This window comes from Pipistrellus kuhlii, unplaced genomic scaffold, assembly GCF_014108245.1.
Source record: "Pipistrellus kuhlii isolate mPipKuh1 unplaced genomic scaffold, mPipKuh1.p scaffold_m20_p_12, whole genome shotgun sequence".
In the NCBI taxonomy this organism is placed as follows: Eukaryota; Metazoa; Chordata; class Mammalia; order Chiroptera; family Vespertilionidae; genus Pipistrellus; species Pipistrellus kuhlii.
Genome location: NW_023425427.1, coordinates 30,659,013 through 30,680,440, shown reverse-complemented (window position 1 = coordinate 30,680,440; position 21,428 = coordinate 30,659,013). Strand labels below are relative to the sequence as shown.

The following is a 21,428-nucleotide window of genomic DNA, read 5'->3' as shown; positions in this document are numbered from 1 at the left end:
GCGGTGGAATAGAAGTGGGAAGACTTGGGTTTCAGATCCAATGTGATCGTTACTAACCTGGGCAAAGGCCCTACCCCCCACGCTCAGGTTCCGGGGGCAGAATCAGCAAGGGCAGGGAGGAGGGTGTCTATGAGGCTCACAGCTACCGTTCTTTTAGGCTAAGACTCTAAGACTGTGAATTAACTGGCTCGACGGCCTTCCTTCTCTACTATCATCTCCCAACCCAGTGCTTCCAATGCCCTCAGTGCTAAAAGATTCATGAATGACGCAGTGCTCAGTATCTCCTTTTAGCTCTTACCTTCAACGTAGGTTGGGAATGATGCCAAGCTTTTTCTTGACTGTAATTAAGACAAAGAAGTTTCAAAAAAGGCAAAGCATGATGAAAAATGCATTAATACAACTATCCATGTAGCATAAAATACAAATACATCATCAGTGTCAGATATTAACCAGTTGTCAACCATTCTTGGTAACAGAAAGTAAAGTGTAGATAAACACACGTTTCTTATTAAACGTTACCCAGAGCCCAGAGCCATCCACTCATATATTAATTAGGTCATTTGAAAATCCTACATTCCAAATCAGATGTCTGTCAGCTTAAAAAAATACCCCACAAACCAACATCCATTATCCACAATCGCAATAAAAAGGGCTTAGTTTGTATTTTTAAGAATCTCAGATTCTAAGTAAGAACTGCTGATTAATGAAAGCACCAACATCATTATATACCGAAATTAAAAATTTTCTTGGAGAATTTTATTTCATGTCAGGTCTTTGCTGCAGGGATCTCTCCCTGTGCTAAAAACATTTGCTGGAGTTTTATCTCTTCCTTTCATCTCTTAGTGACTTGTTTTAGTCTGAAAACTTCACTATATATGCCATTATCCTGTGTTACTTTAAAATAAGCACACAACAAACAAAGGAATAAATTAAAGGCCCTGGAATTTTGTGTATTAAGTGACAACTCAGATCAAAAGTCCATTTCCCAGCAGCACCCTTGTTCCAACAGGAAACCTTCCAGAACCTGACTGCACAGCAGGGTAAATGCTGGCTCCAGGGGAGCATTCCTGGCCGTTCGGCTCCTTGCAAAAGTGGATGCCAGGGAACTCTGAGTGGCACGAGAGTAGGAAACCCGTCCCTAATCTGTCTTGGACAGGGTGAGGTGAGCAGGAGAGTGGAGGGCTAATGTCAAAGGCAGGAGTCCCTAAAACAGGCAAAAAGTAGGGTTTGGGGTAAGCTCAGAAAGCCTAAAAAATTTCATTGCCAAGACTCCACCAGTTGTTAGGTAACCTTTTAAAGACCTGCATTTTAGGAAAAGGATGTCTAGTGGAGCATAGTTGCTCAACAGGTTGACTTAATTGAGGGTGTAGCCATGGGATGTCAGGTGGGCTGGAGGGGTGAAGGGCCTGGGGACTGGGATGTCATGGGAAACAATTCCAGATCATAGGACTGTACAGTGATCTTCACTTGGAAGACTTCAGGAACAGCAAAGGAATGGTTAGTTGATTTGCACAAAATTCTAAGTAGTAGTAGTGTTAATTCTTCTGTCAAAAACTGCAGGCAATGGAAGACACTTAATTTTAGGGATCTAACTCGATTCAGGACAATGACAAGCATTTAACACTAATCACGCAATACACTGTGCAGAGCGGCCTGCTGTGACATGCCCATTGGGATGAAATGCTTCCTCCCACCCAAGAGGGTGGGTTTCTGGTTTCAGAAAGGATCACCTTTAAAGACACTAAAGCCACAAGTCCAGCAGGAATCAAAGGTTAACACATTAATGGAAAAATGCACATCAAGTGAAAGCCAAGGAATCGGGACAGGCAGAAAGAGAAATCCAAGTTCAATAGTGCTTTACGTTACTTTTACTTTCCATTTATCCACATGAGACAGCAGGCCCAGGTGAGTGCCGACAGCCAAGTATGTCTATTTCCATGGTTTCAAGAAAAATAATTCTTAACTTCGGGGCATGCAGAAGGAAGCTAGTGTCTTCATAAGGGCCAAAGATTCCCAAATGATTATTCCCCAACCATCCCCCTGTCCTTGTCCTCCGTCGCTAAAGGTTTGGGGTAATCTGGGTTTACTTTGTTTAATCAAAATGCTCCAGCCTCCAGGTAGCTCCAAGAAGCCCATGCAGATTTTCTTGGGCTATTCAGGGCACTTTACTGAATGCCAATCTCTAGGACAGTGTCCAGATTTTTGTAGAAACTACCGGAGAATGACTTCAGTCTAAAGCTCTAAAAACTGCCGTTTTATTCAGAGCTACAATGGAGGGCATTTGGTACATTTGCCTATTCTCTATTCATGAGCTCGTGACTGGCTTTCTTTAGTCTCGGGGGTAGTAATTTTTTTTAAAGATTTTCTGAAATGAAAGAATCGCTAATTATTGCACACAAAGAGCATTTTCATCATTATTCCTACGGATCTGTAGAAGCATGTGCCAAGTCCTAGAGGAACCGAGAAACTAACAAATTTGCCTTGCTCATTATAGCTGATGAATAATCAAATACTGAGTATTCAGAAGTCTGATTAGCCCTTTATTTTCTCAGATGGGGGCAGAGATGAGCATTAGTTAATCCTTCACATGCAGAAATTAATAAAACCAGCATCCAAGGGAAAGGCCAAACGCTCTGGGGTTTTCCAGGCCACACTAACCACGTGCAGAGCCTGGAGGCCTGACGACTGGATCACGGCAGGCGAGCCACCTTTCACGCCGTGTGCGACCTGCAAGCACTCTTCACCCCCAGGACGGCCGATCCTGGTGTTAGGGGCCCACAGGCACGAAGGGTTCAAATCCTGGCCCCACCAGCTGTGAGCCCTGGGGCCTCAGGTAAATTATCCAACCTCTCCGCTTCCTTAACTAACACAAAGGACAACAACTCTTGCCTCACAGAGTAATTTTAAGGATTAAATGAGATTCTATCTGTGATGGCATGGCCTGGGACCTGAACACTGTAAATGTCCATGCTGTTTTTATGATCATTGCGGCTGTCACTCTTTCCTTCCTGCCATTTGTTCTCTCCTCTCCGTGTGCTCTGAATGAAATATGAGGCAAAGCGATGGGATAAAGGGGCAGCAGAAACTGTGACCCCATTAGTCCTGTTCCTTTAGTCCTCAGGCCTTATGGGCTAAGGATCAAGACCAGAGGAGGACAAAGGATATATCAAATCTAAATTCTAATGTTTGTTTGGTTTATATCAGGGGTGGGGAATGTCTAGCCCGCGGGCCGTATAAGGCCAGTGAAATCATTTGGTCTGGCCCCGCCAAGGCGTTAGGGGTGAGTTAATTGTCTGACAAAATACAGCAGGCTCATTTTTAAGTTGATAATTTTGTATGGCTCATTTTTAAGTTGATAATTTTGTATGGCCCAGGAATGATGTTATAAATACTCAACCGGCCCCAGGCAGGAAAAAAAAGGTTCCCCTCCCCTGTTTTATATGAATAGATTAATAAAAAATATACTCTCCCCTGAATGAATATCTAATGGAAAATGTATATGTATTTGATGATACTTTAAAGGTAAATTTCAACTAAGGCTCCCTTCGGAAGTGATCTGCCACTCACGTTAAAATTTAACATAAAATTATAGCAAGAGGAGGGAAAGGGAAACAATCCTTCGTCCTGTGATGTGGCCGCCCTCACGCATCCCTCGGCGGGGATGAGGCAGCCTCTGTAGTCAGAGCCAGCGGGGCCCACACGAACTGTGCCGCAGGCCAGTGTCCACCTGATGCTGGCTGCCAAGGCGGTGGGGTGGCGGTTAGCTGGGTGTCAAAAGACAGTGGCACTGGGGAAGGCAGTGGCGCCCCTCAGGGAAAAGCACCTGCCCTTTCTAGCCCTAGGAACCTCAGTGGGAGCAAGTAGAATCTTCTTGCTTACATGTTACCCACCAGAGCTCAGTTTGGCCTCCCTCAGGAGGCGACAGGATGATACAATTCATTGTCCAAAGGGACACTACAGGGCTGCCGTGTCCAGGAGCCCCTCACTGTGTAAGGTCACTGAAACGGAATAAATGAAGAAGCCAGGTCCTCAGGCCCGCTAGCCACACGTGTCAAAGGCTTGCTAGTCACACGTGGCTGGTGACTCCCCCAGAGGACAGGACGAGTGGAGCCCTCCCGGGGCTGCCCCGGATCTCTGAACAGACTGCTTTCAGGAGTGAGAAGGGTGCTCACCAGTGAGCAGTGGGACAGCAGGTGTGAACTGCAACCACCGCGGCTAAACCAGGCCAAGTGGTCACCCTGTCACCAGGAAAGGTATTTCACTCGGGCCGGAAATCACTGGATATTCTTTTAAAAATCAACCGATTGCCGAAACTAGTTTGGCTCAGTGGATAGAGCGTCGGCCTGCAGACTAGAAGGTCCCAGGTTCGATTCCGGTCAAGGGCATGTACTTTGGTTGTGGGCACATCCCCAGTGGGGGGATGAGCAGGGAGGATGCAGGAGGCAGCTGATCGATGTCTTTCTCTCACTGTTGTTTCTAACTCTCTACCCCTCTCCCTTCCTCTCTGTAAAAAAAAAAATCAATAAAATATATATATATTTTAAAAATCAACCCACTTCCCAAGCTACAGAGCAGCTGTCAGTCCACGGTCCCCGAGGCCCGTGCGCCACGAGGAAGGATGCTGCCAGAGACGCGTGGATGCCCAGCACTGTCCACTGGTGGGAACGTTCCACAGTCTCCCTGGTCCAACGCAGAGGCCACTGGTCACGGGTGGCCACTGAGCACCTGAACTATGGCTAGTGTGCCTGAGGAGCGAGTTTATTTCATTTCTCAACGAAAACAGACAGCCGTGGATGTCACGTCCTTCCTCGCCCCATTCCACAGCGGAGAGAAGAAAATAATTTCTCCCCCTGATGCTTGGGGTCAGAAGCGCCGTGGGAGGCTGGGGAAGAAAGGCACAGGCCAGAACCAGGAGGGAGGATGAAGGGCCCGAGGCTTTTGGAAGGAAGCGGCTCCCTACCTCTTTGTTGGTGGAGCCTTCCGCGGGGTCGCCGGGATGAAGGGGTGTGCTCGAAGACTCTGCGCCCAGGGGCGAGGAGCTGCCCGGAGAGGGTGACTGGAAGAAGCAACGGAACAACAGTGAGAACCGAGGGGGGGCTGGGAGCCCGGCCTGGAGGGAGGGGCGGGGGAGACAGCGGAGCACAACCCCCCAGCATTCGGTGGGGAGAAAGCTCTGTATGTAACGGGCCTGGGTTTGCCCAGCTTTCCTTTAAATTCCTGCCGTGTTTTCAAAGGGAAGGGGCCCTTAGAGCTCAGCTCCTCCAGCCACTTAAGGTAAGGTGACCAGAAATCCTGCTTTGGGCGGGACAGTCCCGATTTTCAACCATTTGTCCCTCGTCCTGCGGCGTTTTAAAAAAGTCCAGATTTTTGGAAAATCGGGACTTTTTAAAAACACCTTGGGACAAATTGTCCAAAATCGGGACTGTCCCACCAAAAGCGGGATGTCTGGTCACCTTACCTTAAGGCCAAGTGTTAATTAAATAGCAAGTTTTGAAAGTCAAACTTAAAGTTCTAAGTGAAAAAGGTAACAAATACACACATGTCTATGCTTTAAAATATTTTCTTACTGCAGGACAAAGATTTTGGGTACTAAATGTCAATTAAGATCACCTGCTCAAGAAGATTTGAAGGGGGGGGCGGATTACAGCATGTATTTTTAAAGAGGTAGCTGGGATGGACTTTGATGATTAGAAACTGCACCACCTGTATTTTCCTAGTCGGTTCAGATATAATGTATTCTGACTTACACCACTGAAAATTCAGAGAAATTTCAGCATTATCATGCCTATCCTTAGAAAAGTCCAAACGTTCTGTTAAGTGATATATTTAAAGCAATTCCACTTCTAGTATTTATCCGAAGGAAAAAACAACAAGAATTAAAAAAGATATCTCTGTCCCCATGTTCGCTGCCGCACTGTTTGTAGTAGCCAACGTATGGCAGCAACTAAGTCCTTATATGAGTGGCTTGAGAAGATGTGATATATATACACCTACATATATACATGCACACACACACAATGATATAATAGCCATAAAAAGGAAAGAAATAGCCCTGGCCGGTTTGGCTCAGTGACTAGAGCGTCGGCCTGTGGACTAAAGGGTCCCGGGTTCGATTCTAATCAAGGGCACATGCCTGGGTTGTCGGCTTGATCCCCAGTGGGGGGCGTGCAGGAGGCAGCCCCCACTGGGGATTGTGGTTCTCTCTCATTGTTGATGTTTCTATCTCTCTCCCCACCCCCAGCTTTCTCTCTGAAATCAATAAAAATAAAAATAAACTATTTTAAAAAGAATGAAATATTGGCATTTGTGACAAAACGAATATGCCTAGAGGATATGAGACTAAATGAAATGTCAGAGAAAGTCAACTACTACATGATTTCACTTATATATGAAGTCTGAAAAACAGAACAAATGGAACGAACAAAACAAAACAGAAAGAAACTCACAGATAGAGAATAAACAGATGGCTGCCGGAGGGGAGGAAAGTAGGTGATGGGTGGAAAAGGGAAAGGGGATATATGACTTTCATTCCTAAAGTCAGTTCCTGGGATAGCGTGTACGGCACAGGGAGTGTTGTCAATAACATCGTAAGAACTATGGATGATTGCAGATGGTTACTAGACTTATTGTGGTGATCACTTAGGAAAGTACACAAATGTTGCACCGTTACGTTGGACACCGAAGCTAAGATAATATTCCATGTCGACAATGATTCAAAAACGTAAAAAATCTTTAATGAGTAAAATAAGGCTTGGAAACAGAGTCAGGGAGTACGGCCCCCATCAGTGTGTGAATGCCTCAGAAGCATGAAGCTCCAGGCCAGTGCCTGACACACAGCACGTGCTCCATGCATGCATGCTGAGTAAACGACCAAGCAAGCAGGAACGGGCCTAACCCGGGCCCTGAATCCCTCCTTAGCTGGCCCCTGGGCCTTCTGCACGCTCCTGAAACCTTGGGAGAAGGGGATCTTCAGGTGAGCCACAAGATGCTTGTGGATTCTGTAGCGATGGTCCTCTGAGAGCAAGAATGCTCTGCTTCACAGCTCGTTGGTGATGTTTGGTGGAGGACATAAAAGGGAACCCACACGAGGATCTATCCTCCGAGGAACCACGGGGATGTGGACAGGGGAGGAAAGTCCCGGGAAAAGGAAGCAATGGCTGTGTGAATCTCATCTGATGTGGTAGCACTGGCACCCCCAGGGAGGCCGAGGCACAGATGGCAGTAAAATACCGCTGTGTGAAAAGCGAGAATGTTCCATACAAAAACAGGGGTGCTGAGGAGGGAAGGGGGCACATTAAAAAGAGGGACCTCAGTGAGCAAGCAGTATGGGAAATCACAAAAAATACGAGATCTTTTCCCAAAAGTCTGAATTACAGGAAACACAGAGGCACCACATGGGTTGAAAGAAGATGCGGTGAAATGCAGAATTCTTCACACTGAGAGGTTGTGTGGTCCCAGCCTATGGCTACAAGGCCTGGATTTATTTCCCATGAGCCTGTGCTCCTGATTCTGAGCAGGGAGGTGAGGGTCGTTGAATCTCAAGACGTTCATGGGCAGAAAGCTGGGCAGTAAAGCCCAGGGTAACAGCAGACACAAAGCACGCCAGGCCCTGAGGCACGGGGTGCGAGGAAACGGCCTTGCATGCCTTTAAGAAGGAACACGGCGTTTTTCACTCGGCGCCCAGGAGAGCTGGTGGGTACTTGCTGAGTTAGCTCTCTGGTTAGCCTACTCAAAATTTATGTAGTAAAGTCTTCATGAGAATTTAATGCCATTAAAATTCCCCAATTTTTCAGGTTTGAAGGGCCTCCTTAGATATTTATGTGTTTCTATTTCCCCCTAAGCGCTTTCCACTGTCACAAGGATTTTAAGGGTCTGGTCCCTGGGAAAGCTGGTGCAGCTGGCTTTTCTTTCATGACTTGGTTTGAGAGGCAGGGTGTCACCTTCATTAAAAACACAGCAACCCTCCCAGAGAGCCCCATCGTTCCTAAAGCGTTAACGGTTTTCTGCTGCAAATCTAAAAATGGATTCTCTGCCACGTCGTGGCACTAGATCATCTCAGGGTGATGTGAGTGGACAGCACATCCAAACAGGACGCTGGGGTGGGGGAGAGCAGATCAGAACCCACAGCAGGGCTGAAAGACCAGCGCTGGGCACCCATCACAGCACCTGGAGGAGAGGCACAAAGGCACCCTCACTGAAGTTCTCACGGCACCCACACCCCTCAGACACTCAATGCTCCACCCTACGGCACAGAGATGAGCTCATCCACGACTCCAACTTACAAGTGCAGTTAATTACCTCCATCCAGAGAGTCCTCCCTCCTGCTCTCCTGTGTTCCATGAGCAATTTGAAAGCACTCATCTCGCTGAAACTGTCCCACTCTGTTCATGGTGTGTTCTCTCCTGATGGCATGCACCGGGGTTTGTAATGTGTGTCTCTTCCCTCGCCATCCCTCCCGCCTCCCCACCCGCCCGCCCATCCAGGGGTCTTGTCTCATTCATCCGTTGTAATCCAAGCGCCGAGCCTCGGTCGCATAAACAGTAGGCACTCAGCCGACATTTACAGAATAAATGATTTCCATGTAGTCTGCAGCGCTGCCATGATTTCCGGCTGATACAGAATGCACATCAGCCACCACCCTTTCCTTCTTTGTAAATGGTCAATGGCAAGCCCTCTCCTGCTACAGCACCTCCCTGCTGTTCTGTAGAGCATGTTATTCTCCATTTTGAATGAGAGGAATATTCTTTGCCTGAGAAGACCCTGACCTCAACGCCAGCGTAGCTCTTCTGAAGCAGAAAGCGGGCCCGACACGAGAGGGGACCCCACCGAGGGGCAGCCTACGGCTCACCACCCCACTGCCGACAAAGCCACGGTGGACAGATGCTTCGGAGAGACACAGCCTCCGTGGAGCCGGAACAAAGATGCTAGTATCAACGCAGCTCCAACGTCTGCTTGAAAAGCCCTTTGCCCCTTACCTCCAACCTCTGCCTCGCTGCTCTCAAAGGTGGAGAGAAAACCAAAAATTGGGTAATGCTCTTTCCTACCAAAGAGTGCATTAGAGGATAATTTTAACCACTGAACTACGCTACAAAAGTAAACATGGTTACTACACATTGCTCTGTCGGGAGCCTCAGGCCTTCTGGGTTACGTGATCGATATTCAATTTTAGGCAAATGGGGCCAGTTGTGAGAAGCAAACGTGGGCTCAGCAATTCACAAAGAAGCATGCCACATGGACAACTCCAGGAGGTAGTGTTCAGAGACAACTCAACAGCTCCCTGTTCTGAGTAATGACAGGAGGTCTCCTGGAGCTCAGCTGCTTTCCTTCTGCAGATTGTGTGCCAGTGGATTCTCCATAACCATGGTCTACATTCACAGGGGCAGCCCTGGGATCTCCCCAAGCTTAGCTCCTTCCCTTACAACTTGGGATTTTCTATGCCAGGATGAGAGATGGATAGTTCTTCCGTCAGAGGTAGCCTAAGGGTGTGAACGCATCCAAAGGGAAAGGTGATTATTCATTTAAATTCTGACTGAATACCTCCTGGTGCCCAATCCTCTGTGACTGGTGGTAGGCGTGAGACCAGCAGCTGAAGGAACTTTCAGGCTATCCTAAGAGGGGGAAGGGCATCACGCGAGTAACTGTTATTCACTTATTCCTTCCACAGGATTTCAGATCCTATCTGTGTTCCTAACACGGGGCGGGAAACAACCAGGGGTGGTCCTTTCCTCGACCCCTTCCAGGACAATGGGAGGAGTCAGACACGGGAAGGCAGGGGGGTGGCACATGCTAGGATAGCAATCTGTCCATGGGGCTGAGAGGGAGCAATCCTGCAGGAGGGAATGGGTGTGTATCAGGCAGTGTTTCATGCAAAAGGGAATGGTTTCCGCCAATTGCTGAAAACTGCAGTCTTCAAGAAGCAGGGTGGGAAGGTACTGGAAACAGAAACAGGGAGGCAGGAGCACAGCTCTGCAGGGAAGTGAGAAATGCGCTGCAGAGCAGGGCAGGGGCCAGGGACTGGAGCCCGCTCTGCCCAGAGGGTGTTTTCTGGGTGCGTCATTAGCTTGAAGAAGCACAATCTACTACTCCCCAGCTATTCCTGCTGCGTTGGAAGAGATAAAGGATTGAGGGACGGAGTGGTCCCTTTGAGGCTTTCCTCTCCCTGAATCCTAATTCACCCTTGGACATCTGCTGAAGAGAAGAGTGCAATCTGGAAAAGTCGATGGGATGATAATGAGAATTATCTCAAAAGGAGAGGGGGGGGGCTGGCTCCTCCCATGTGGACAGTGTTCTTGTCAGGAAGACGAAGGCCTGAGGCAGGACTGAGGTCAAAGCTGTGATCTAGAAAGGCGTGCAGAGAGCTTGGAAGCCTTTTGGAGGAATTCTAGTCAAAAGACACAAAAAAAATATGAGTTCTACAGGGCCCATTCATTCATTTATTTGACACAGAAGTGCTAACAGCATCTAGGGAGCTCAGATCCCTGCCTGCGCCCCAGATCTCTTGGTCCAGCAGAGGAGAAAAACCTAGAAACACGTGCAGTCACTGTCTGAGTTTTTGAGGAAAGCAGAAGTCACAAGAGCACAAAAACAGCTGCCACAGAGCCAGCTGCTCACAATGTCAGTGCCCATCACCACAGTCCTCCTCCCCAAACACTGGCATCTACCTGGTGCATGTCTTCGTCAGCTGGTCTCTGTTGACTGCTGGGACCATCTGGTATTACAAGGCAAAACCAAAAATACTGCCCTAAACAGCAAACTTCTTGCAGAGAAGTGCAAATACTGCAAAAATAAATATAAAACAGAATCTGATAAAGCTGAAGAATGGTTCAGAGCAGTGACAGATAATCGAGGCGTTGGTTGCTGAGAACTGGGAAAAACAGTTATTACCCACCTCCTGGGGCTGACAGGAGGAATCGTTGGTGACAACATGCACATGGCATCAGCTCAGTGCCTGAGCACATACCAAGCCCTCAACCAATAGTCGGTAAGTGTTTTAAGGTTCCAATGGTTACAACAATTATTTTACCCCTTTGGGAGAATGCTTACAAGGAAAACTCTCACCCATGGGGATGTTTTCTTTATCTCATCTTCTTGTTTCCTTTCTTATTATTGATAAAATTTTATTCATGGGTAAAATTAAAAAGCACACAAAAGGCTCTATAAAAATCATACCACAAAGACTCTAAATTAAGTTATAAGTCCCCAGACCCTTACTGGAATATTGGTAAGAGCAGCTCATCACTAGCTAAGACTGGACAATGACTGTAGGCAATTGCTGGCATGTCCACTGTCTGCCACTCGAGACAGCATTCTGGAATATGGGTGGTGAGAGTGATGCTGTTACGGTGACCCATTTACAAAAGAGAATCCTGTGCCTATGCATTTTCCTCCTGTTGACTTATAACATGGTGTATGGCTGCAATCTTTATGCAAGATTCTCCACAGAACCAGTTCCTGTACATGTTGGTCCCTTTTCTCCAAGGAAACTTAATGACAAAACTTTCACTCCAATAAAGGCTAGAAGAAAATACTTCTTTAAAAAATTACACCATTTTAACCAAGTCTATCTGGGACTACATGACTTGTAGTAATTTCACCTATGTGGAATGAAGAACCTGAATAAGGGGCTTTGTTTTTTTTTTTGTTTATTTGTTTTTAGGTCACCAAACTGGCCCAACATACTAAATGAGACCTGAGCAACCAAGAACTCTGAACTGGCTTCACCAGTGTTATCAACTGCATGTTTGTGTCCCCTTCAGATTAGTAGGTTGAAACCCTAGCCCTCAATGGGATGGTGTTTAGAGATGGGGCCTTGCGAGGTAACTGGAGTAAGAGGGTGGGGCTCTCGTGATAGGATTAGTGCCCTTAAAAGAAGAAACACAAGAGAGCTTGCTTCCCCTCTCTCTGCCATGTGAGGACACAGCAGGAAGATGGCCATCTGCAAACCAGGAAGAGTGTCCTCCCCCAGGGACCACACTGGACCCTGATCTCGGACCTCTCAGGCACCAGGACTGTGAGAAAGAAACTTCTGTTGTTTAAGCCATCCACTCTATAGTATCTTATTACAGCAGCCCACACTGACAACCATGGACATCACATTCAGTACCTAATTACTTTCATCTTAAACACAGTTTTAACAAGCTCTGAGCAAGTCATTCCTCCATTTAACAATGACGACGGTGGTTCTGCTTTGCTTACAGAATAAATCGCAGGCTCTTTACCTTGGCACTAAAGACATTCCAGGGTGTGACCTTAGTTTCTTGACCATTTCCCCCCTCTAGTTTTACTGTCTATCGTCAAGCCAATAGAACTGATGAAAAATTATGGATTTCTTCACCAGTTTCAATTCTCAGAAGCACAAACATATCTTGGAGCAAGGAAAAACCAATAATATATTTTTAATAATTCTAAGATGGAATAAAATTAATTTAAAACAACTTAGATCAGTGAGGAAAACAATGCATATTTACTTGAGAAAAGGGATAAACTATTAATACTTCCTGTTCCCTGCACCCACCTGTGAGTTTCCGCTCAATGCCTGCGTTTACACTCCTTTGAACTCCACAGGCCCAGGAACCTCCAAGAGCCTATTTCAAATGTTACTTCTTTCATGAAGTTGTCCCAATTCTCAAGTGAAAGCAAGCCATCTCCGATGAGAATTGCTTGTCTTTTATCTGTGCCATTCTTACGAAACATCGTGTTTTCCTTTGTATTTTACAAAAATATAATATTTATAACATATTTTAATTACAAATATTGTAATAAGCACCATTAAAGGCAAGGGTTATGAATAATGTACGTGCTTTCTTCTCCAAGTGCTTTATGCAGGATTTCCCATAAAATATGCAACAGGAGTTCAATCAGCGTGCTGAAGACATGGGAGGATGCACAGCACCAATCCTTTTGCACTGCAGGAAAAGGAAACAGAGCAGGCTTCTGGACAGAGAAGGTTCTGAGCACGTTTCCGTTATCTGCTCACTGAATATTCGTACCCACATGCAGCTCAGAGTTCTCTTCACTGGTTTTTATTTTTATTTTATTTTAAATATATTTTATTGATTTTTTTACAGAGAGAAAGGGAGAGAGATAGAATTAGAAAAGCCGTTGAGAGAGAAACATCAATCAGCTGCCTCCTGCACACACCCCACTGGGGATGTGCCCGCAAACAAGGTACGTGCCCGCAAACAAGGTACATGCCCTTGACCGGAATCGAACCTGGGACCTTTCAGTCTGCAGGCTGATGCTCTATCCACTGAGCCAAACTGGTTTTGGCTGGGTTTTATTTTTAATGTGAAAGTTCAATAACAGCATTCTTTTATTTTATTTTTTAGGTATTGATGCATTTTCATTTAAATTTTATATTGGTTTCAGGTGTGCAGCATAGTGGTTAGACAAGCATATACTTTACATAGTGGCCCACACCCTGATGTGTCCAGTACCCCAACTGGCACTGTACATGGTTATCACAACATTATTGATTATGTTCCCTGTACTCCACTTTAGAAACCAATGACTATTTTTTAACTACCAATTTGTCAATTTGTGCTTTTTTTTATTTAAGATTTTTGAATTGATTTTTAAAAACAGAGCAAGAGAGGAGAGAAAGAGGGAAACATTGATATGAGAGTGGACATTGATAGGCTGCCTCCCGCACAACCCCTACCAGGGATCGAACCAGCAACCTTTCAATGCACAGGATGACACCCAACCAACCGAGCCATACTGGCCAGGGCCCAATTTGTGCTTCTCAGTCCCTTCACCTCTTTCACCCAGATCCCAACCCCTCTCCCCTCTGGCAGTCATTAGTTCTTTCTCTGTATCTATGAGTCTGTTTGAACTCTGCTTGTTTGTTTATTGTTCCTTAGATTCCACACATAGGTGAAGTCATGTGGTATTTTCTTTTTCGGATTGATTTATTTCACTGAACACAGCACCCTCTTGGTCCATGGTGACAGCATGGATCGCTTCACTGGTTCCTGATCGTGGTCTGTCTCCCTCCTTTGGCAGACCCTGCTTACAAATCATGCATCCGCCTGTGATTGTAACATACTGCAGACATAGCCGGAACAGGTGTTCTCAAAGGTGGCATTTCATACGGACTGTAGTTCAGTTCCTCCCTGCCTACCATTCTGGCTCTATTCCCTTCTACACAGGGCAGGTGAGTCAGCAAGGCCAGCCCATGGCACACGCTTTCGTCCTTCTGGGAACTTCCATTTCAGGGGACACACGGGGCTTCTCTAGTCCCCGTGTCTTCATATAGTGTTTCCACTGTGAGCATTGGGTTATCCAGCTTTATCCCTTTTCTCAATTAAATATGCATTGTTTTCCTTGCTGATCTACGTTGTTTTTAAATTAGCTTTAGTCCATCTTAGAATTATTAGAAATATATGATTGGTTTTTCCTTGTTCCAAGATATGTTTGTGCTTCTGAGAATTGAAACTGGTGAAGAAATCCATAATTTTTCATCCTCAGTTCAAACTATATTATCAATGCACATTTGTATTTCCTGAAGGTTGTGAGCACAGGCATTCTAGGGGCATAATTATGTCATTAAAATGATAATGGCCTGGGCCTAATGAACTGTCTTATATACACATTCATAATGAATTCAATTAATATCAACAGAATATTTTGAGGCCACTGTCAGTTAAAATGTTCTAGTTATTTCCATTCTCTCCTTCCTACAGGGAGAGTGGTCCCATTCCCAGCCCCATGTCCCATAGGCCCATTGAAGGGCTGTCAGGTTAAGACCTGGGCCACCATGTCTCACAGAGAGCCTTGTACTGCAACAATGTCCTCAAATAGAGGGTTCTTTCCCTGTTGGGGTGCCACACAAATAGTCTACTTTATAACCATCGCAGGGGCTCCTGGCTTCTGAAGCCATGTTCTCAGAGGCAAAACCAAACAAAACTGGCCAGCTAACGATGAACCAGAGCCATCACTGTAAAGTGAGGTAGCTTACCATTTGATAAAGCTGATTCTATAAACAGAGGTTGTCTTGTCCCCTTAGAAACAGCCTCACAGCATTTATTTGGAATGCCTCACAACTCAGGATGAACAAATGAGGGAGCCTGTTATTCATTTCCCCCTCTAAGCCCACTCAGTTCCTGATGGTCTGCCTGCACGTTCATTCCAGGGCCACCTGACCTGAGACCAAAGGAAAGGCCCACGTCACTTAGTGTGTATTAAGAGATGCAAACGATGTGCTGTCATAACGCATCACCAGCTAATGAAGGACAACCAAGGAGGGCTTTCTGTGTGCCAGGCACTGTACCTGGTACCTTATGCCCAACACCTCATTTACTAACAAAGCAGTTCCTAGTGTGCAAGGCACTGATCTCCATGCATTTTCATTAGCCTCATGGAAGCAAAAGACACAACACAGAGCTACAGCGCCCAAAGTCAGTCATCTATTAGAACACAGAGAGGAACCACCCAACGCTGACGGGGAAAGCAAACGCACGGCATCTTTCCAAGTGATCAGACACCTTTTCCCTCTGCAGGTTATCTGGGTCTTCCAGGCAACAGGCAAACCTGATTACGTTTCTCCGGTCCTGGACACTGCCCACTCTCCTGATCTATTCCTGCTCTGTCCATTTACTGCTACTACTGAGAGAAACAGAGAGAACTGGTAAAGAAATCCAGAATTTTTCATCCTCAGGACTAGGAGGAAAAAAGCAAAGCGATAAACATCATTCTGAAGCCTGAGGATCCACCTACCTCATCTTCGTAACACTCAAGCTGGTACATCCAAAAATTCTCCATCTTCACGGGTGCTTTTTAGGCAGCGGGGACAGCTCCGGTGCATCCACTTGGGAGCTGAGACCGACTCCTGACCTCAGTGCCGGTCGGGTGGATCGTTTCCAGTGCTGTTAGATGCCCCCGTCAATAATGCAGCTTGTAACAGGAGCCGTGACCACCTCCCGGGGTGTCTGACCCACGCACGTGAACCCCTCCCCGCCCAAGCAGTGCGGGCAGGCATGCGTTACTGGTCGAGCATCATCACCTGATTTTCTCTGGAAGGGCTGGCCCACCCCTTCTGGCAGCGACACCTACTATTTCTGGGGGAAGTAAAATAGGTTCCAAGGTGCTACCAGAAACTTTCACACACTTTAAACTTGTGAAGTTGATAGGACTTGCGGAAAAAAAAAAAAAAGCACCCCGCTCCTGTGGAAGGAAGGGGCGGGAGCTGAGAAAAAGCGTCTCTCCGAACATGTGTTAGAATGCACCTGGGGATTCTAAGGGAACACTGTGGCCACCTAGGGCCTGGGCTTCCGGGGACATGGGATGCCAGGAGTAGCCTCTCACTGCCTCTTCCTATGTGCCGAGTGCCTTCAGCATCCTTGCATTGCAGTCTCAAAGACGGGCTGTGGCAAACACAGACAAGACCGCTGCCCCCAGGCAAGCATGGTGTGACCCAAACCAATGAGTAAGGCCAAGTTGGGTTCTAGAGCTGGACCATATCTGCCGTTCCTCAGCCGACCAGAGGAAGGTCAAGAAATAAGGGCGAAGGTGGGCTGGAGGGAGCTCATGGCAACAGAGGTGAGCAGGCTGGTTCTGAAGGCAGCAGACAGGAGGCAGACTGAGAGCTCTCCCAGAGCCAATCTGCTTCAGGAAAAAAGATCCTTGTCGATGGGGAAGTGTGTGGATGCATGAAAGAGGAAAGGCCCAGAGCATCCAAGAGACTTGTCCTAATCCATGGATTCTGCCTTCTGTCTCACCAGACTCTTAAGCATGTTGACAGGTCTCTCTGAGTCCACCTGTTTAGTTAACGAGTTGTGATAGGGTCATAAGGTAAAGAGAAGCAAAGGACTTGAACCACTGACAGCTGGACAACCCGCCAGTGCTGGTGGACAGGGTCCTGTGCTGTGGACAGCTCTGCAGGCCAGAGAGGGAAACAGGATCGGAGGAAGGGCGTCTTCAGACCCTTCACCCTCCCTCCTGACCTGATCTACTGTTTCTGACCACTCTTGCTGGCAGAGGGACTGTACCTACTACAATCCAGGTCAGTGTGATGCCCCCATTCAAGAAGGGTGAGCAGGGCAGGAGATATTCCTTCCTAATTCACAGTACTTGGCGTGAATTTCTCAAAAACACTTTCATCTTTCCATTTATTATTTAAATGGTAGAAAAATGTCTTGATTCCCAGACTGAACATCCCTATCACTTATTTCTCCCCAGCTCATAGGTGAAGCCATTTCGCCCCCTATCACTTAAAATGTGGTTTGGATTCATGAGCCACTCAAGAGAGGCTGAAGCTGCTATAATCTTCACTGCTGCTGTGGAAAGCATGCAATTTTTTTTTCCAGTTATTAACTAGAGAGCTACAATTACACACAAGATTAAAATCACTAGACAGACTGCAGGGCCTTCTGGAACGTTATAGAAAGTGTCTGGAACGTTATAGAAAGTGTCCTATTGGTGTGATAGAATTCAGGATTTTTCTTCCCTGGCTCTCTTACTTTTATTCTTTCTTTCCCTTTAATGTTCAATCTGCACCTGAAACCTGCTTAATTATTCACCACTGCCTTCTCCATGCCTCATCAATAATGGATCACACCTGGGATGGAAAACTTCATCTGCCACAAGGAGATGGTTGAGATGGGATCATAAAGAATAGGATCCACACGCCACACCCGAGGGAGAAACCAAGGCACCAGGATGACAGCCAGCCCTCAGGTCTGTCCTCTTCTGTTCTCTCTGCACCATCAAGACCCCTTAACTCTGCCTCTCGACTTGTTTTGCATCATGACACACGTCAACTAGAGAAGCGCTGGACCCCAGATGAAGCTGCTGGGGGTGAAGGCAATGTACATGGTGACCCAGTTCACCCCATCCCCAAAAGTCAGGGGGTCGTCAGCACACCTTTACTTTGAAAACCTCCGCCTTAACTTTCAAATGAGTCTTGACAGCAGATTCTTTTGACCCTGGCAGTCCCTTGAGAATAAAGTTAAAATCCATCTCCTTATGAGGAATCCACCTGGAATGCTTATTCCTTCAGGACAACCCCTCCTCTCTCCCATTCCCACAGGCACTCCTGAGCCTCAACTTTCCCTGGCATGGCCACCTGCCTCAGCTCTGTGCTAGTGCACACTACTGTTCCCTTTTTCACCACTTGAGCTTTGTTCTGTCATGTCAGAATCTGCAGATCTGCCCATTCTCAGCCAGACAAATAAATACAGGCCTGGAGTTGGGAATGGCGAACAAGGCCAGCAGCTTCTGTGTCCTCAGGTTTTAAGCTCAGCAGCTCTTTGCTGGCAAAAGGTAATGACAGGTACCAAACCCCTTAGGCAGGCTTCTCGATGGTCTCCAACGACCCCCACCCCTCCAGGTAGCCACACCCTGTGCAAAAGAGTGTGGCTTCCATCTTGCTCTGAGACACTATGGTCATCTTGTCTTGCGTACTTTTTAAAGTGAGCTGCCGTGTGGGAGAGGGCTCACAGAGCAAAGAACCAGGGATGCCTCTGGCCCTTAGTCCATGGGGTACTGAGACCCTCAATCCAACAGCCCATGAGGATCTGAACAAGCACATGAGCTTGGGAGCAGGTCTTTGCCCAGGAGAGCCGTAAGAGGACCACAGGCCAGTGACACCTTGATTGCAGCCTCTGACAGAAACACAAGCAGAGAGCCAGCTAGGCCATGCCAGATTCTGGGCCATACGAACTGTGAGAAAAATCAATGTGGCTTGCTATAGGCCACCAAGTTCTGGGCAATGTGTTACCCAGCAGTAGAGAGCTATAGCCAAAACACCAAATAAGGCTTCCGATGAAAGCCTCAAGAGCAGAGGAAGCTTGGAGGCCTAGCTGAGGGCTCACCTAAAGTACAGTAGATCACAGGCTCTGCACAGCCAGGGCTGTGTCTATGCTAGCCAGAGCCTGAATCTCAGTCTCTGCGGCATCCTGGTGTCCCGCACAGTGCCTGAGTTATAAGGTGAACTTGAAAATGTTTGTTGAATGAGTTGGATGACAAATTGTGAGACAGACTCTCAGCTTGTGAGTAGGGGCTGTAGTCACAATTCCCTCTGGCTCACTGACAAATGACAAGCAGCAGAGCTTTGTGGCCAGACCCTATTTCTTATTCACAATGTCCTGTATGTAAGCAGTGCTTGATTAACCCCCAAAGTGTTGGCAGGGAGCAACTATAACAATTATAATAACCCAATGACTTTATGGCACTTTGCATGGTGGGTGGTTGAGAACAGCATGGTATTCCTTTGATACCATTCACCTGTCTAAGGAGAGTGTCCTACCGGTTTCTGAGGTCTACTGGGTAAACCACACTGGGGCCCACTGCTGCTGTCCTGGGAGCAGATCCTTTGGTTCTAAGGTTATGTTTTTGGGATGCTGACCTGAAAGGCCTGCCAGTCAACTTTTTTAATTTATAGTTTTATTGATTTTTAGAGAAGGGGGGGAGAGGGAGAGAGAAACATCGATGTGAGAGTGCAACATTGATTTGCTGTCTCCTGCACACCCTCAACTGGGAATCAAGCCCACAACCTGGGCATATGCCCTGACTGAGAAACAAACCCGCAACCTTTTGGTGCATGGGATAATGCTTAACCTACTAAGCCACACCAGTTAGGGCAGCGAACTTTTATCTAAAGAGTCTGAACCATATAAAAGAACAAAGTTGGTTTTAGAGCCAACCCTGGGATGTCTATTCTTCCATAGGAAGCCAAGAGAGCCGTCTGCAATAAGGATGCATGGAGTCTAGTCCTTTTCAGGCCACAGGTGGACACAGAATGGAGCTAACTATCCTGGACCTCTCCCCTCACCTTTGCCCCTACATGCAAATAAAACATTATATTCCAGCTAGGAAATGAACCACTTAGGGAAGGCAGGCCCCAACACAATATAAATTCATCCTAAAGTCTATCTGCTTGACTTCAGATCCCATTTCAGCTCCACCCCTTGCTATCCAGACCCTAAGAAAACTGGCCGGCTGGAACTCCCTGAGGAGGTGTGGATTTGCAAGAAGAAATTTCTCAATTCAGAAGAGCTTAACAAGAATCCTTCAGGAGCACAGAATCCTCCAGCGGTAAAGCAGTTCTTTTCACTCGCCCTTGTAAGCCTGACAACACAACCACAAGGTCAACAGGATAAGATGTTGCTAACAAGCCTTAATGAATTAGTATGTGCACTTGACCTTGGTCAATAGTTTCTTAGCAACAGTAAGAAGAAAAAAAATCCATGTGGGCTGATGCTGACTTCAGGGCAGAGGGGAGGGGAGAGAGGACAGGGAAATCAAAGCTCAGAAGAAGCCAGGATGTTCCTCCACCCTCTTCACATCACCTTTCTCAAAATTAAAGAAGGTGGGCACAAAAGTGCCCATGCTCAGTGAGGCAGGTGTTAACTCAGGCCCTCACTTACCAGAGTTCTGACAATATCTTCTTCTCAGTAAGAGAGTGGCTGGTTTCTGAGTAAGAAGTGTTAGTGCTGCACTGGTTTCCTGCCTCAAAGTACTTTCTCCAATTGGGCTTTAAAATTGAAGACACCAATAAAAGGTAAATGCTATCTAAAGGGGGTCATGCATGTTGCCACTATCACTAATTAGCAGTTTAGTTTTCCAGCTCTGGAAGCAGAGGCTGATGATATGTTAGTGCTTAATGGGGAAGCAGCGAGCTCAGGTCATTGGGAGTACATAACCAGGACTGGCAGGACAGTAAAGGCCTGGGAGGGATCTGAGCTTCAGAGAAAGCAGAAAGCAAACACCAGCCTGGAGACAGTGAGGAAGGGGTGCTAACAACCAACTCCTCCTAACTTAGCTTGCCACTGACCAACCCTACATGTGACGTGAGCTTTGACCATAAGGATGCATGGAGTCTAGTCCTTTTCAGGCCACAGGTGGACACAGAATGGAGCTAACTGTCCTAAACCTCTCCCCTCACTCTCACCCCTACATGCGAAGAAAACATTATATTCCAGCTAGGGACTGATCCACTTGGGGAAGTCTGGCAACTAATGCATCAAACTTGTGATGCTTATTTCGCATTTCCATAGAGAAGTTAATATCTGCAAAACCCTTTTCTCCCATAGTCATCCTGGAAGATAAATCGAATAACTCATTTTACCAACGAGGAAACTGAAGCCAAGGAAGAAAGCAGGTGATCAACTCAAGGTAACTGCAGCAGGTCAACTGGAGGGCAAATCTTTATATATAATAGCATACTATCAACACTGTGTGACTTACTCGAATACAAGAGGAGGCTAATACACTATGCTTTCAAAGCCTGACAGTGAATTCCAGAGGCAACAGGCTAATGCATATAAGACAAGTAGATAATATAGTAAAGAACACTTCTTGGCACAAGCGTTCAACTGTAGCTCACAGTTTAAGTTGGTGGTTACCAATTCTGACTGGGCCTCAGAAATTCTGAGGTCAAGATCCAACTTCCAAAAATGCTCTTCGGGTCCGTGACTATATTGAATGGG

General features: G+C 46.7%; 1 protein-coding gene across 6 annotated transcripts in view; it reads right to left on the bottom strand.

Moving 5' to 3' along the window:
• APBA1 (amyloid beta precursor protein binding family A member 1) overlaps positions 1–21,428 on the bottom strand; it is a 190,445-nt gene that overhangs the window by 31,286 nt on the left and 137,731 nt on the right. For 5 of the 6 annotated variants that reach the window (XM_036433844.2, XM_045580135.1, XM_045580137.1 and 2 more), the window contains 2 exons: positions 4,961–5,056; positions 299–338 (listed from right to left, as the gene is read on the bottom strand). In XM_036433844.2, the coding sequence (XP_036289737.1) occupies positions 299–338; positions 4,961–5,056 (136 nt within the window). The remainder of the gene's footprint in view (positions 1–298; positions 339–4,960; positions 5,057–21,428) is intronic. The other variant, XM_045580136.1, reaches the window with a different exon arrangement.